Below are 17295 nucleotides of genomic sequence, written 5' to 3'. Positions count from 1 at the left end.
TCATAATAATACAATGGAACACGTAAAGTCATGTGGTAGATGCTTCAGAAGTGGTAGTATGAAAACCAAATGGAATGGTCATCAACAATCTTCTTTTGAGGATGAACTCAAGTAGTTCAGTCAATTTCTATTTGAATAGGATAATAAGAATGGTAAAATACACTAACAATAATTCTCCCATACCATCCTGAATTGGAAGGATGTATTCGTATCAACAGGGCTCGAGCTATGGATCCTACTTCCTTTCGGATTTCGTACCTTCCTTCGAATCGTACAATCCACAAACAGCTAGGAACTGTCGCACAGGGCTATCAAATATTGGCAACACGTGTTATATGAATACGGCAATTCAAGTAAGGAATAACGTATTAACCGAGTATCTAGTGCCTTTCTCACCTCCCGTGTCTCGCTCAGTTTCTAATAACCGATGAATATAAACATTATGTGATTAGTGTGTTGCTTTGAGTCATGTACAGATTAATGTGGAGAATAAGTCGGGAACCGGAGGAAAGGTTATTAATGTATTTGCTGATGTGATCAAATCCCTTTGGCTTGGGTCTTCACCAGCCATCACACCTCGTCACTTTAAGGAGGTTGTAGAAACCTTTGCAACCCAGTTTCAAGGATACAGTCAGCATGACAGCCAGGAATTCATTGTCGGAATGGATGTGAGATGTCACTCTAGATTATGCTTCTTGATTTAATTCATGAGGACATCAACAAGGTTTCCATAAAGCCATATATTGAATTACCAACCTATGATCACTTCACTCCTCAACAGTCCGCAGAAATGTGGAGATATCATCTTTGTCGTCAACAAAGCCAGATTATTGATTGGTTTTATGGTCAGAACATTACTTTCATCAAATGTTGTAAATGTGGAGAGGTACACTCACAAATGGAAATTTATATATAGCAACGTGTGAAATATGAACCATTCAGTCTCCTCACCTTGCCTCTTCCTCCTGAAAGAGTTTCAGTTTGTGTAAACGTGTTGAAATCATTCTTCTCTGAAAACGATCCACTGGAAATGTATCCAGAAACTGTAGTGATTCATGCAACTGTCAAGGATACTGTGGAATTTGTCCTTTCCAATATCTCCCAGAAATTGGATATTCCCGCGACTCGACTTGTATTGGCTACTCTCAGTCGAGATAGTGTGAATGAAGTGATGCCATCGTCTAGTATTAATGTACTGATAGGTCCCACAGTAGTGGTGTACGTGGTAGGAATCATTCCGTGATGATGTCATTAGTTATCTCGTGAGCGTCAGTCAACAGACAGAATTATCTTCATTCATCCATCAGCTATACAATTGAAAACTATGCGTCGTAGTGTGGAAAGGAACAGTTATTATTACAATGGTTCTGATCACTTTTACAAGAAGAATGCTGATGAATATGATCTCATTCCTATCTTGGATGTACCTCTCCTCTTCCTCTATCAGGAGAATGAATCATTGATCGAGGTTGCTTGGAGAATCTATCAACGACTTGTGAGTCCTTTTGTTTCTGAGAAAGAGATTGCTCAAAATGCACTTATTCAATGGGAAGAGAAATGCCATCAGAAGGCTGTAGAGATGGAAAAGGAACAGGAGAAGGAATGGAAGCGACAAGAAGAAGAGAGATTACGACGAGAAGAAGCGGATCAACGTCGTCGTGAATCATGGTTAAATCGTAATGATCATCCTACTGTAACGTCTCCGTTTACTCATGTTCAGATTACAAGTAAGTTGGAGGATATTCCATCAAACATTAGAACCATCAGATCAAGATGAGTACAATTCAATGTTTGATCATCATCATTCATATTCTCTTAAGAATCCTGAAGGAAACTTACTATATTCACATGATAAAAGTCAGAATACTAAGGATTCTTCTCTTCATCATGAATCTCATTCTGATAACATTTTCACTAGTTCTTCAGACATTGAGAATGAAGAGACTATAAATTCAACTCAACCTATGAATGAATCTTATTCCAACTCGAATAGTCTTTCTAGTATTGGAAGAGGTCTTCCTGGAGGTTCATCTGAGAATATGGTTTCAAGTGATCTTCATTCAGAACAAACCAAACCGGAAATCACTATCCCAATGGAGGAAGAGCCATTAACAGTCCATCCTGAATCTGATCATGATTCTTCCAGTATCATTGTGTTGAGGAATGAATATTAGATGATTTGTCGTGGTATAAGCAAGCACCTTTCTTCCCCTTGGTATATTCCACTCATGGTGATTGGCATGATGGATTAGTCCTGTGTAATGATGCTTCAGTCTCCTTTAACTCTGCTATTCAACGGATTTCATTACTTCATTTAGTCCTGATTCCAATCATCACACCAGCGCTTGAGAATCCTTCATCCTTCTCTGACTTCTATGATTTCTCCACAATCTCTTCATATTCACCAGAATTACGTTCAAACCCTATTGTGGGATGTATGATCAAAGCGTCAGCCACAACTCTTCATTCTGCCATATCATCACGATGGGACACAAATGATGAAGACCTTGGAGTTGATTTAGTGGAGTGCTTACAGCTGTATACTCAACATGGTAATTTGGATGAGAACAACAAATGGTACTGTCCTCATTGTCAAGATCACATGTGTGCAGAGAGTGTAACACGTGTTGACAAATTACCAGAAATTCTTATTCTTCAACTAGAACGATTTGAATATACACAGAATGGTTTTGCCTATGGATATGGAGGTGGTCGACGCAAGATATCGACTTTGGTCCGTTTTCCTATTCATGATTTGAATATGCAACCATGGTTACATGATTCTACTTCAATTCCCGCGGAAGATACAATATATGATCTAACAGCCATTTGTAATCATAGTGGAAGCAGTAGTGGAGGTCATTACTATTGTTATGCAAGAGATGAGAATGATGGTTATACTAAGTGGTATGAGTACAATGATAGTGGAGTCTATGAGAAAGGAGAAGACGGATTAGTTCGTGATACTGCCTATGTGCTATTTTATCAGAGGAGACATGGAAGAGTGTCAAGTCAGGATGTCTGTGAGAAAGTGAAAACACTTCATGAAGAGTATATCGCCTCACATCCGAAGGAAACTCCTTCTAATGACGAACTTCAACAAGTGAATGTGGTACCTTCAACAAGTGGTAATGGAACAGAATCCATGCAAAATAGAACGACTATGGAGACCAAATGGTGGTGTGATAGTCAACGAATGGATGATTTGAGTTTGGAGGATGAGAGAACTAATGAGAAGAATTTGGATGATTGGACTGTTTCCTCTTCATTGGATAGGTCTTCAAATTTTATTTCCAATCAGTGTACACAGAAACCAGTAGAAGTTACAATCCCTCGAGAAACTAGTTATCACAGAGAGATGGATCTGACTCCCATCGAAGTGGTGATTGATGATGAAGTGAAGCCAGACCCAGTATTAAAACAAGGAGCTGATGTATATTTGACACAGCAAATTTCGTCTAATGCAGAACCTGCTCTTTCAGATTCAGACGATCTGTATATCTGGAATGTTTATTCACAAACATATTACATATCAAACACATCAATATGGCACTGGAATCGACGCTTTTGCTTACGCAATTCCTTATAGAAAGAGCTGATAAGTGTTTTTGGACCACAAGCAAATGCTGTAATTGGCAGATCATCCAATCCATCAAGAATGGACTTCAAGTCAGGTCGACCCACAGTATAATCAAGAGTAACGAATTCATTCACATCACCCTTCAGAGACTTTACTCTCACAGAATTCGCATCAACTCCCTTAGGAGAATTAGTACGGAGTTCTTCATTATTTCTATAAGTAGCATACAAATGAAGTTTACAGAATCCACATTCCTTACATTCCAAAAGAATGTCTTTCATAGCATCAAAATGAGCATGATGAGGAACCACTAAGACAACGTGCATACTCTTCTTCGCTTGTTCTTCTGATGGCAAATGCTTAACAGCTTTCAAACAATCCAAGATATAAGCAGAGACTCCTCCAAATCCACATCCTCCTGCTACGATCATGATATTATCGTGATACATCTGATTCACAAGTTTCTTTGCTTTCTCTTCAGTGATTGTTGTCTCATCGGCACGACGCTTCACCATCGTGTATGGGCCTTCAACATAGGCTCTCAAACCCTCCTTATCACTCAACTTTGCCAATTTATGAGACCAACTATGTTCATTGCCAACCACCTTGATAAAGAAACCCAAGACATTCCCGTGGTTATAAGCAATTGAGATAGGATGATACTCAATGAACTTGGCTTTAGGAATATTCAGATAAGCAACAGAACCCACGAGAGATGGGAACTGACACCATTTTGAGAACAGAGAATTCACAGTGATTTCGAGGTGGACCACATCCTCATAGGCATGAATTGTAGTGACTTTGCAACAACGAGAGTAAATGGAGATCCATCGTACTAACTTATCAAGAACATAAAGACCCAGAGGAATAATTGCTGTGTTGATGAAGTAGCGAGAATGATAGTAGAACAATACGAAGAAGATCACTATAACCACTTTATGAAGATACAAGAACCACTCCCAGAATCTGCGACGGATCCATGGCATGGCTGTTAGCATCATCAGACCCCAAATAGGCATCAAACGTAATAATAGACTGGTTGATCCCATGAAACCGAGATCCTTCCAGTCAAGAGGTTTATTATAGTAGTGCCAGTAATGGTTCCATAACTCAGAGAACGAATGAACTCGGTTCTGAGCAAACCACTTCCAGATGATTACGACAAGGTGACCCACTGTTGTCCAGAAGGCGGCTGTACCAACGGCACGATGAGTAGAGATGATCGAAGCCTACGATTAACAGGGAGAAAAGGATCTACATATGGAATCTGGTAGATGTACTGGAAAACAGTATTACGAGTACAAAAGATGATCTGGATGTAAGGAGAATAAGATAAACCATACACCAAGAGTCCAGAACAGATTCAACCAATAGCAACTCAACCTATACAACCATGCTGAGGGAGACTTTTTAATGCTCATAGCATTCATATCCAAACAAATGGTGGCTACGGTCCAGAGGATGATGAGCAGGATGAGTGCAAATGCAAGAATCATCGATCGTCGTCTACGTCACTAATAACCCAAATTTGTACGAATAAAAGCCAGGTATCAAGGGCTTTCTATCAAGGGCCTTCCTTATGGGAATTATAGAGTTTAAGAGACCCATAAGGCTGCAGAAGATTAAATAAACATAGAAAAGAGTCTCTCTCCACATCTCACCCTTTACCGATAGCATTTTCTTTTCCTTAAGGAACGAAAACATAAACTTTGCAATCGATGTAATACCTACATATCAGTGAACATATAGAAATAAACCGTTTTTGGTGGCCAATTTAACAAGATAGGTTCTCCATGCGTAGACTGCTAATACCATCAAGACAACTACAGTTCAGGACACAGTTTGATATCTACGGTTGACATACGGCCAAACATCAAATGTGCAGCTCTTCTTGCTATTCTCGTTATTCTTAACTTCCTGGGAGATTAGTGGAGCCTTATTATCAGACATAATCAAATGAAAAATGAGAGTTGTATTTGAATGTCCCTAAAACACTCCGCAATTGCGCATTATAAATGACAAACAAACAGTTTCCTACACTTTCCTGATACGAATTAGGGGCCTTTTAGAATTGGGGCATTTCTGTTCTATGTGTTTTTAGCAAGCCAAGTTTAATCTGTTTCTTGACTGAGGATATCAGGAATAATGGGATTAGTGAGTCAGACATTCTATCAACAAATAAACACTATAAGGACATATGATTATTTACATCTCTTTTCACACTCGGGACAATACCAGCGACCCTAGAGATAACATGTACCCTCAATTTCTACCTTCGGTAGCGAGATATTAAGACACTTCAAATGATACCTATAATTGCAGTTATTGCAAATAACAGAGCTATTTTTATCTGTCTCATCACAGATCTAGATGTCATTTCTCTTCTTTCATGGTTACATGACAGATAGGATTCCTTTTATAATATCCAGGAGGAACCAGTGATAGTTCATCTTCTCCATCTTCTGAGGCAGTCATAATAACTAACGTATCCCTCTCTATCAACGAAATGACTTTTGGTCTCTCTCTCGCCATCTTCATGACATCCATTTCTCATAACCTACTTCTATCCACACGTCATCCTTTGTTCGATAGAAATGATACACATCACCGATAAAAACAGAGAGAAATTGCAACTCTGAATTAATCAGCCAATGCTTCCGTGTCTTCTCATCCCACCCCACCACAACAGCTAGAATCCACTGACCATTCTAGTTATTAATCAGTAGAGATGTACCCACCAAAAACAGTTGAATGTAGGTTCCAACACAACACCATGGTTTGTTATCCAGACAGTAATTACAGATAAAACCCAGGTTGGGAAGCTAAACTAAACCAAATCTATTAGCTGTACTGTATGAATACTTGGTGAATGCTTAGACTTCTTACAGACCATACATCGACTCATTCTAAGACGATCCGTACTCATTCCAGACTGGATTGATTCTGCAAGATTCATAATCGTGATTCCAGGCAGTTGTTGGACATAGAAGTCATGAATGGACTTCAGATCCTTCAATGGCCTTGTTCCTTTCATCAATAGAATTGCATCTGGATCCTTCACCTGACTTGTACAGTGTTTAAGCAACAATTGAAGTTTCTGGTTCTTCTCACGAATACTTATCTTTGCTATGAATCAACCCTACACCTCTCAACTACATGCAAGGGAATGAACCTCACCAAGAGCACACAAAAGTGACAAGTTTTCTTTCTATTCAATCATTCACTCATTCTTCTCTGACCACACATAATGTCAAAAAGATACGGTGGCTGAGAAGTCTCGACGGATCTGGCATCCACTCCGTACTTCGTTCTTCCATACTGCGACTCCGCTGACTCAATGCATCTCGGAAGAAACGCTCCTACAATTACATTCTATTCGAATCTCTACTGCATATACAATTGATGATTGATTTCTCGGATCACTCCGCAGAATAAAACGAGACTCTTGGATGTATTTGCTATTCCAGTATGTGTTTTCCTCTTGTGCCGTCAGAGGTAGTTCCTTCTCAGTGACATCTTCTTCGTTCAAGTAAGCGGCTCTGGCTTCTTCCCACAAACTTTGCTTCCTTATTCGCTTCTCTGGTGGTATATCGGAAAGTGATTCAGTTCGTTTAAGTGATTCCGCTGGTTTGATCACTTCTGGCTGAGACGGTTTAGTCTGAGACGGTTCAGTCTTCTCAGGAGCCTTTTCAATCTCCAACTCCTTCGTTTCTGACAGTAATTGAATTCTCTGATTAATCTTCATTAGAATTTGCTCCTCACGTAACTGAAGACGTCTCTCTTCCCGAGCTCGTCGCAGCTCTGCAGCACGCTGTCGTCTAAGGTTCTGCTCTTCTTCTCGTTGCCGAATCATTTGACGGCCTTGAAGTTCGTACTCTTTGCGTCGTAAATGTGTTGAGAGAATCTTCTTCGGTTCTTCTTTTTTACTAGTCTTATTTACCGAAACCACGCCTTTTATCTCTTTCTTAGACGGTTCCGCGACCGAAGAAGACTTCTCAGTTTCACCTGTACTGGATTCGTCAGTCTCGACAGTTTCAGGAATGAAATCACTACTACTCTCTGTTGAATCCCAATTATCTTCCCATACCTCCTCCTCATCCTCTACAATGTCCTTCACTTGCTTCTTAGATTTCGGTGGAGACTTTACAGGTTTCACAACCTCAGGAGGATTCGGTTTAGTAACTGGCTTAATTTCAACATGTTTAGGTGTTGGCTCACTGGGCTTCTCTTTTGGAACTTCCACAACAGTATCATTGGACACTGGTTTCTCTATCTTCATAGGAGCTTTGGCTGTAATCACCTGGTCGGATGTCAATGGTGCTACTTTCACAGGTTCTGGGGATCGCAAAGATGGCTTTGTGGGTGAAGGGATAGTTGGTTGATGATTGGAATGAAGTTCATGGGAAGACTTCTTTTGTACAGGTTCTGGAATCGGTTCATTCGATGGATCCTTAACCATAGGACTTTGAATCACTTGAATAGTTCGCTCCTGATTCTGTTTGATCAGTCGTTCTGTTAGTCCAATCATTACAGGTTTACACACACCTGTACCCCATTCTTCCATGATCCATGGTTCATACATTGATTTCTCACAGCGAAGAACATGCTCACTGCGAACAATACAATACTTCATCTTACGTTTGTAGTATCGCTTCACTTCCTTTATCATTCCAAGCACTCGCATCTCGTTCTCCTTAGCGAGAGTAATGAGTCCAGTCATCATACGCCCCCAGTTGTCTCGCTGCTTACGTAGTAATACCACCTTCTCATCAACTACTGTACGAAGACTTAGATCCTGCAGAGGTACAATGGCTTGAAGAACTGGATCATACTGGAAGGAAGTAGGAATGTGATCAACACAGCGGACAAAAAGACCTTGTTCGGTTGGCATACATATGGCCAGATTCGGACGCATGCAACTAAGATGAAAAGAACGATTACAACCCTCATAGCTACAGCTCACTAATCGACCTTTCCGAGTTCTACAGATGGAGCATAAAATACCAACAGAGAGAGGAGGTAGAGTCGTTGGTAAGACATATTCAATATGAGTACGAATCAGAGAGGGAGACGAAGGGGCTGTCTCATGAGGCAAGTCTTCAGTGACCCCTTCTTCTAGAGTCAGTCGCGTTGGCATAGTCATAGGAGCCAGTGGAGATGGTGTAATCCAATACGAATTGGTAGAATTGTAAGAAACTCCTTGAATCGCCTGAGCACACAACTTATGTACAAAAGACCCATTGGAAGCTCGGGTCAAGTAGCCTTCAGCGCGTCCACATATAGAACAACAACCAGCATCCAAACATGGCCGCCGGCTGATGACATTAATAGAGTCGTCATTACTAGATCCATAGAAAGAAACAAGCGAATAGTTAGTTAGAGGATCTGCTAACAGACAACGCAAACAGATAAAGTCTAGAGGTGAAAGCAATCAATCAAAACAACAGTGGAAATTAGCATCCTGATAGAGACACCAGTGATCTACAAAATCCAAACACTGGTTATGGACACAACACCCACAACAAACACACTTCCAAAAAAAGCCCCGATTATCTAGACAAAACCGATTATGATTCTTTTCGTTCTCTTTCCATAACGAATAATTCTGCAACACCTCTTCAATGATCTTCTCCCATTCCATAATCACAGCATCTCCTCGCATATTGAGATTTCGAACCTGGATACTTACAATTGGCTTCTTGGACCTAGTCTTCTGATAGATGGGATGTGAAGTCATAGGCATTTCTCGAAGACAATGAGATAGAGGAGGACACATTCGCCCATAATGACATACACTACAAACACATGTGTCTTTGGACACGTTTTCAAATATTTCACTTCTCTCTTCCGTCAACTCTTCAGTAGTCTGTGACTCGTTTTCTTCAGTTGACATCTCATTGAGAATCGATGGTGGAAGTGTTTGAAGAATATTGGGAATCCGATATTTATTACGACTCACCACACGCATCTGAAGTGTCTCGCGTGACACACGCTTCTGATGTTGTAAACAGAATGCCTTCACACACGGCATGCAACCATTACTCACATATTCATGATTTGACAAATCCAAAGAGAAATCACCTCCAATGTACCAGAGACAGGTAAGATGCATCGAATTGGTACAGCCAGGATGAGCACAACATACTGTATGTCCTTGCGGTAGTCTACAGATGTAACAGAGTTGACCAATCTTGTTATCCTGAGATACTGCCCTTCGCTGATTCATCATTACAGTCGATCGATTCTTCTGTACAGGATAGATTCCTATTCATTCAGTCTATCATGGTATCAATACGTTCGTGAGTCTGCAAATGATTCAGAACAATGTAATTATTCTCTGCTTCTTCCAAAGAAGAACTATAGAAAGAGAAGAACTTGGAGATCGCATCCATAGGTTGAGTGATATGTTTTCGAATCCCGCAACAAGCAAAGAGGCTGAAGTTTGTATTTGACTCAACAGTCGATGAGAACATTGCTGACGAAGGATTGAGAGAATTCAAGAAGTGTTGGAGTTTCTGTGACTCAAATGAACGTATAGGTCGTAATTCACGGTCTGGAGCACGATTCGGCATCGATCGTGTAACTGCGCCTGTCTTTCCTGTCACATGAGGAGGAGTGATTGATGTTTGATAATTCGTCAGACTACGACCAGTTGAAGACATACTCAATCCTGAATACAAAACATAGAATGAAGGTAATGCCAAATGCATTGGTGAAAAGGATAACACGTTTCCTCCTTTGTTCATCAACAGACAAAACAGATGAGCAAAACGAGGAATCTCATGGAGTTTGGCAACATGAATTTTACCATTCACATTATAACTCAAACTGAACAAATAACCATAACGAATAGGACAGAAGGCACAAGTGAGATGAGCAGGATCTCCTCCTTTCTTCAAATACCTACACTTATCACAGACAAACACTTCAGGGACTTCATGGAGACCCACACACTTCATATGAACACCGATGTGACATTGAGAGCAATATATTATAGGATTGATTCCAATGATAAAATTCTCATCATCTCGATCCTCTGAAAAGTTGCCACAAATCAGACAGAAATCGGCATCCATAGGAAATAGTGAATTTCGTCTCTTTCGATGTGAACGAAGAATCTGGAGTGAATCCTACAGCTAACAAGAGAGAAGAATTAAAACAAGAAGAATCATTCGAAGAGTGAGATGGGCTTGATTGTAAGTTACATCCAGATTATGACGAATTTGTGTCCAGCAATCAAAATCATAGAAGATGTTCATGAGATCAGGTATGTTGCTAAGAAGACGTTGAAGTGGATATGCCTCCATTCGTTGTTCCACTTTTGCTAACAAACGACGAGGTTCTTTCAAGAGTCGAATACTTTGATTCTGAGTGTGATATAATGATAACAAACGTACACTAAGTCGAACCAATTCAAAGTGGATAGGGAACATATTGTTATCCAAACGGGCTGCTTCATGAGGAAGAATCCGAATCTGTCGAATGGAAACACGGATATTGGGAGATAGTTGGTGATACCCAAGTTCTTCTCGTTGGATCTTATGATCAACGGAACGAAATCGCTTTTGATTGTGAATGCCTTCTACAGATTAGCAGAGAAGGATACATATACTGGTCCACGCTGGATTCAGAGGGACTGGAATATGTGAAGTTGAAGCTAAAGAAGGCGTGACTCTGGAAGGAATTCTAGTAATTAGGACAACAGTTGATGTATACTCCTCAACCCGAAATATCACATCAGCTAGTCGACTAGCTACCATCAGGACCCTACAAATGATCGTAAGGGGATGTCGATTACCGAATGTCCCTATAAGCCAGTCGATCTGGATCTTTTAGTGTAAGAGAAGGCATAGGACGTGGAGGAGCTTCATAACGAAATAGAGGAAGACTTGAAGATTTCAGATTCACAGGAGGTGGAAAAGATGATTCTGAGATCCGAGCAGGGAGACAGTCAGCGACTTTCGGAACAGACTTATAATACAGTTGGTCAACGATCCTCCAGAACCGTTCACTTGTTAAGTTTTGGATCTGATTACTATGATGACTGGTTGAAGATTCTTCGCGTTCTGTTGCTGCTGTTTTCCGTGTAGGCATTGATGATCTACTGATATGCTGAACACGACGTCTTCGTTTGATACCCGAAATGTCGATAGCCAGAGTCTTTGCATAGATATTCTCCGTGACATGCAATACACTACTTCGACGACTGTTATCTCTGGATCGAGGCTCTAGATCACGATATAATGATGGGATTTTCTCCGTAACTTTCTTCACACAATCCAAATAGTTCATATTTGAGTCCTTTTCATAGTCAATCAATACTTTCTCACAATACCGCATCATTGGTGCTGTACTATTCACATAACTGAAAAACTCAGTTACGTTATACTCCATCAAATGATCTGTCGAGAACTGAGGTTCTGGTATTTCAGGGTCTCCCTGTTTCCACTGGTGATAGATCTGTGCATCCGCGAATAATCGACATACCGACAAACGACCTCCACACACCAGAGAACGTAATCGTTTGACTTGGGGAACATGAGGGAAGTAATGAAGTGATATCTGAGCACTACTATGACTGTGCTGAAGACATGACACTTTAAAGACAATTCCTCGTCGATTCAACTGTGGTGCAAAGAACATAACACCTGAATTTTGTTTCAGACACTCCACATGAATTGCATAAGGACATGTCGTGATACTATATTTTAGTCAATCATTCTTTCATTACTAGCATCGAATTGGCATACCTACAATAGGTTGATGGCAGACTTGACAAGTAAAACCATGCTGATAGTGCTTTATAGTTGCAAAACCCTCACAACCAGGAACACGAGAGTAGAGTGAAGAACTCCTCCCATAATACGAAGTGAGAATCAACTCATACATGTTTAAGGAGATTTGATCTAGACGTCATGAAACAAGAAATGGTATACCATAAGGAGGAAGTGTTGGTGTCTGATCGTGAGGCCAAAACCCTGGATTGAAGCCAGCAGCACGAAAATCAGGAAGACCATTAACATCCTCATAGGAAAAGTTAACAGAAAAGCCACACTCTGGAGCTAACATTAAACATAGAGTGTGAGCCCATTCACCATTCTTTAACGGCGTGAATGCACCAGATGAACTCTACAAATGATATAAATATCTAATTCAAACTGATTGACATGCTTTACATTTAGGATATACGATATTTCGTGAACATGGGTAACAATACCATGGAGTAGACGGCTTAATCACTCCATAACACGCCATGTGAACACACAATCCACATGTAGAGCATTGTAATAATGTATCATATTCATTCTCGCCTATACCACAAACACTACAAATGAGAACGAAAATAGGAATCCAAACGCGCATATCCGTTCTTTGTCTCTATTAGAAGGTTTTGATATAATATTTAAAGATGGCATTGCTATTCAAGGACAAATACCAATTACTACAGTAAAATGCTAAATTCTGTAATGGATCTGATTATCACCTTCGAGATACACAAATACCAACCAGGAATTAATAATTGAGATCAACAAGTGGCAAGTGACAAATACGCCCTAGATTGTCTTTAACTTCAGGTTACAATCCCAAAAAAGAAGTATTAATCACTTGGACACTTGGTTCCTTTGAATATCTTCACAGAAACGATGATTAGAGTCCAAATACTTCCATACAAAATGGTTGGGCAAAGTGGAAAAAAACCGTGATCTACCGTTTGATGGATTTCGGTAAAAATGATGTTAATACTGATTGAATGTCTCTAAACAGTAGATGTAAGTGTATTGGAATAAAAAACAAAAATGCGGTTTGTGAGGATCGAACTCACGACCTTGGGATTATGAGACCCACGCTCTTCCAACTGAGCCAAAACCGCTTACTCACAATTCAACAGTTCACTATTTGAGGGATTGGTGTTCTCAATACTAGAACAGCGTTTCATTCAAAATCATCACCATTTAAGAGTGACTAAGTTATTAAAATGAACACACTCAACTATTAATGATAGCTGATCCATCATGGTGATGTAGAGTCTTTGTTGATTTCAAACAAACTCCCAATTCCATTCACATTTCGCGATCTTAGCGAAATCGAATCTCAGATTTCTCCTTCCCTTTTTTGCTTTGATGAGTGGTATCATTTGAACGATATCTGTTGACAAACTAGAGGAAAAGAGACAGGTAACTATTGTTAATGGAAGCACAGACATCGATCCTTTCTCCAAACAAGCCTGGATTGAATATGGTCGTCGATTCTGTATATATTCTGTAACGGGACTTGCTGTGGGTGCGGCCTGCGCATTTGTGCTGATGGGTGCGAGTACAGATTTGATTTGATTTGTAGGGAAACCTACATATCGAGCTGCTTCGATGGCATTGGGATTAGGATGTGGAATTGGTTCCGCTTGGACCCGATCGAATATTGATATTCATAATCGCAGAATGGCAAAGAAGTATCGAAAAGAATATAGAAATCAATGAAATGTATCTTTTACTCTCTTCTGTTTGTTGGTTTCGAATTGACCTTAGGATTCGTGATACAAAGATCTGAGAGAGTGTAGTAATAAGAATTCCTGGAAGGAAGGATCCTTGAAGAGGAATCAGATTTGTATCAGCATGTCGTCTACAATTTTAGAGAAGACTCGATTTCTTCAGGAGGACATTGAGAAGTATGAAAAGGCCATTGAAGCTGAACTCGATGTCCAACCTAAGACAGTGAGTGTCAAAGTGGAGCCTTTGAGTCCTAGCAGCGTTCAAAGATGCAGCAGCAACATGACATAAACAAATTCCTCGATGCTATTCAAAAGGATGCTGGTGAGGCGTTGACTCTTTATGCCGATAAGAAGTGATTTGATAGCAGTTTTTAATGACTCTGTAGAGCTCGCGAAGCTGAAATCGACTCCATGTCCAAAGGCGACGTATTCAAATCGTTTTATGCCCGATTAGAGGAGATTCAGACATACCATAAGAAGTTCCCGGATTTGGTGGAAAAACCAGTAAGAATAGGTTGTTGGTTGTGATAGATAGATCACGATCGAGCCTGCCAACATCGAAGATGTATTTACTGGAGAAGAATACTATGGCAAATACGTAGACTTGCATGAAGAGTACGAGAAGTATGTCAATCTACCTCACATCTACCGTGTTGATTATATTACCTATTTGGGTTCATTCTACAATTTCAAGGACATCGGGATGGATACAAAGATGACTTCTGTAGATGTGATTGATAGTCTTAATTATAGGCGTATTCAGATTACTTAACTTCTCTTTTGGATTATCTCACTTCTTTTTATCACCGTTCGCAACCACTATTCGATGTCGATGGTTTGATCCAGGAGATTCGTGATGAATTCGAAAAGAAGTGGGAGAGTGGTAATATCGAAGGCTGGAGTCTTCGTCAGACGGTAGAGAATGAGATTGAGGAAGCCAAGAAGAAGGCGGAGGCGGAAATAGCGGCCAGGAAGAAAGCGCAGGCTGAGAATATCAATGATATTGATGATGATGATGACAGAACACAACAAGAGGTTACAGAAATACCTGACTTCTCATCCATTGAATCCATCGAGAAGATGGGTATGGAGAAATTGAAGGAGATTCTCCAGAGCATGGGAGCGAAGTGCGGGTACGTCATAATGATGAGCATTAATTAAAGAGGATCGTTACACCAGAGAGCAGAGCGCTTATTCACAATTCTCAATACCAAAACAACAGAGATACCTTTGAATTTGCTGAAAGGAGGAAAGAAGAAACAGAATGCTTCTATGGAAATGTTACGACCCACAATAGAGCGAGAATATTTGATCACTCAGTTGTGTCATGAGATGCGAGACATTCTGGATACGACACTGGCTTTCAATGAGAAGAAGGCAATCCAATCATATGACGAACGTGTGAAGGATGAGATGGATATTGAAGCAGGCGCAGTTGAATCTGAGTCGTCATCAAGTGAGGATGAAGAAGGCGAGAAGCCCATCTACAATCCATTGAATTTGCCTTTGGGATGGGATGGTAAACCAATTCCTTATTGGCTTTACAAGTTGTACGGATTGGATGAAGAGTATAAGTGTGAAATATGTGGAAACTACAGTTATTGGGGTCGACGTGCGTTTGATAATCATTTCCAGGAATGGAGACATCACAATGGAATGCGCTGCTTAGGAATTCCCAATACGAAGCATTTCCATGATATCACCAAGATTGAAGATGCAAAGAATTGTAAGTGAGAGTAGATTGATTGAACTATAGTGTATGCAAAGATTAAGGATCAGCTGAAGAGTGAGGATTGGTCCTTAGATGAAGAAGAGTTTGAAGATGCAGATGGAAATGTGTTGTCGAAGAAGATGTACAATGATCTAGTGAGACAGGGTCTGATTTGAAGTGTTTGTAAGAAACACGAGAAAAACGTTCATCATTTGAGATTAGTTTGTAGGAAATCCAGATCATTCCACCTAGAGTGACGAAGATAATGAGAAGAAGGATGATCATCACCAAATCATCATGCCAATCTAGTATGAAAACTACCATCCAAAATCAACCCCAGACGTGTTCTTTAATCTGTTGTTTCTGCTCTTCTTTGATTTCTTTTTCAACGAGAGACTGCATATCAGGAACTACCTCTTCAGGCATAGCTTCAATGACTAGAAATGAGTATATATGATAGCAAGTAACAATCTTTCAGTCGTTCTGAATGAATCACCGAAATGGGTTTCAAACCATACTTGATACCCACAATAGCAAAGCGGAGTATAGCATTTACAACTTGTTTTCTCTACTTGTTATCCCCTACCTAGAGAAGTACATCCCCATTCTCAAACATTGAAGCACTCATACAGTCGTTCTTGTTGATCCCCATTTCTTGACATGCCTGAGCAAAAATGGCAACATTGTCTTTAGCATAGAAAGACGTTTTCTCTATTCCTTACACAGACATTTGTATCAAATACCAGCATTCTCGTGGAACTTGCGAAGAGTGACATTTGGAAGACAATCTCGTACAACTCGACATAGGATCTTAGTAACACCATTCTCCAAACTTATACAGTTCCATCTCGTAGTGAATCAACAAGATTGGCATCCACTTCCTCTCCCACTAAACCAGATAGCCAAGCCGCTATTTCTCTGCTCAGAAACTATACATTATCTCTGAGAATAGGGAAAACGTCATATTCCTCTTCAACAAACTTGATGCGGTCTTCGGACATTGAACGACTTCGTCCACTATCTGTTTTGAAGAGACGTCCTGTCGAAGTAGCCGGTGTATGAATTGGATTATCCATTAGAATTGAAGTGAACAGAGTTGGGTGTACGTTCAAACAGTATACAAAAACCAAAGAGTTAGAAAAAAAGTTCAATGTTGTTACACAAAGCAGAGATACTGAATGACCCCACAATGCAAATCAGGATTCAATCTGACTCGTTCCAAAGAGGATCTTGAGCTTCTTTTCAACAGGTAGCGTTTGTGGATACGAAATCATCTGGTAGGGGCGGAAAGAGAAAGAAAAGTTACTATTCCTAATTCCAGTACGATTCTGGAGCGGATGTACCTCCTTACAACATTGTTTCTGTTGATATCTGGAAGCGAACGCTGCCATAGCATCATAGTACACATTACTAACAATCGCCACTTCATGAGCTGTAAACTTGATGGCTCTGAAGGCGACTTCTTCGGCTGATCCTAATGGGAAGAGTTTCGCTCGGAACCAGCAAGACCCATAATTG

General features: G+C 40.2%; 8 protein-coding genes across 8 annotated transcripts; 4 read left to right on the top strand and 4 right to left on the bottom strand.

Moving 5' to 3' along the window:
* Nucleotides 1-200: 200 nt before the first annotated feature.
* Nucleotides 201-1777, top strand: JH06_2207 (ubiquitin carboxyl-terminal hydrolase 11-like protein; the record flags this gene model as incomplete). The annotated part of the gene is given in 5 exon segments (XM_014671826.1): nt 201-413; nt 477-668; nt 686-886; nt 917-1225; nt 1256-1777. The coding sequence occupies 5 exon segments, from the start codon at nt 201-203 to the stop codon at nt 1775-1777; spliced, it is 1437 nt and encodes a 478-aa protein (XP_014527312.1).
* An 825-nt stretch (nt 1778-2602) lies between these two features.
* On the top strand, nt 2603-3589 carry JH06_2206 (peptidase C19, ubiquitin carboxyl-terminal hydrolase domain-containing protein; the record flags this gene model as incomplete). Its single annotated transcript, XM_014671825.1, has 1 exon — nt 2603-3589. One exon carries the CDS (start codon nt 2603-2605, stop codon nt 3587-3589), a length of 987 nt encoding a protein of 328 aa, XP_014527311.1.
* JH06_2205 (ferric reductase-like transmembrane component family protein) lies at nt 3526-4599 on the bottom strand (the record flags this gene model as incomplete). The annotated part of the gene is given in 2 exon segments (XM_014671824.1): nt 3526-3793; nt 3809-4599. The coding sequence occupies 2 exon segments, from the start codon at nt 4597-4599 to the stop codon at nt 3526-3528; spliced, it is 1059 nt and encodes a 352-aa protein (XP_014527310.1).
* A 1166-nt stretch (nt 4600-5765) lies between these two features.
* Nucleotides 5766-8717, bottom strand: JH06_2204 (hypothetical protein; the record flags this gene model as incomplete). The annotated part of the gene is made up of 10 exons (XM_014671823.1): nt 5766-5823; nt 5891-5946; nt 5978-6112; nt 6142-6288; nt 6319-6402; nt 6432-6706; nt 6843-6939; nt 6969-8499; nt 8537-8562; nt 8589-8717. 10 exons carry the CDS (start codon nt 8715-8717, stop codon nt 5766-5768), a joined length of 2538 nt encoding a protein of 845 aa, XP_014527309.1.
* Nucleotides 8718-12493: 3776 nt separating this feature from the next.
* Nucleotides 12494-12835, bottom strand: JH06_2203 (hypothetical protein; the record flags this gene model as incomplete). Its single annotated transcript, XM_014671822.1, has 2 exons — nt 12494-12709; nt 12740-12835. 2 exons carry the CDS (start codon nt 12833-12835, stop codon nt 12494-12496), a joined length of 312 nt encoding a protein of 103 aa, XP_014527308.1.
* An 866-nt stretch (nt 12836-13701) lies between these two features.
* JH06_2202 (hypothetical protein) lies at nt 13702-13911 on the top strand (the record flags this gene model as incomplete). Its single annotated transcript, XM_014671821.1, has 2 exons — nt 13702-13708; nt 13742-13911. 2 exons carry the CDS (start codon nt 13702-13704, stop codon nt 13909-13911), a joined length of 177 nt encoding a protein of 58 aa, XP_014527307.1.
* A 279-nt stretch (nt 13912-14190) lies between these two features.
* JH06_2201 (splicing factor 3A subunit) lies at nt 14191-15953 on the top strand (the record flags this gene model as incomplete). The annotated part of the gene is made up of 7 exons (XM_014671820.1): nt 14191-14289; nt 14322-14419; nt 14453-14570; nt 14602-14790; nt 14820-15199; nt 15230-15792; nt 15823-15953. 7 exons carry the CDS (start codon nt 14191-14193, stop codon nt 15951-15953), a joined length of 1578 nt encoding a protein of 525 aa, XP_014527306.1.
* Nucleotides 15954-16061: 108 nt separating this feature from the next.
* On the bottom strand, nt 16062-16853 carry JH06_2200 (calponin; the record flags this gene model as incomplete). The annotated part of the gene is made up of 7 exons (XM_014671819.1): nt 16062-16082; nt 16120-16214; nt 16246-16345; nt 16376-16488; nt 16521-16587; nt 16617-16706; nt 16737-16853. 7 exons carry the CDS (start codon nt 16851-16853, stop codon nt 16062-16064), a joined length of 603 nt encoding a protein of 200 aa, XP_014527305.1.
* Between the last annotated feature and the right edge of the window lie 442 nt (nt 16854-17295).

The sequence above is a fragment of the Blastocystis sp. subtype 4 genome (assembly GCF_000743755.1).
Source record: "Blastocystis sp. subtype 4 strain WR1 chromosome Unknown seqid_0132, whole genome shotgun sequence".
Lineage (NCBI taxonomy): Eukaryota > Bigyra > Opalinata > Blastocystidae > Blastocystis > Blastocystis sp. subtype 4.
This window is presented reverse-complemented; position numbering and strand designations above follow the sequence as displayed.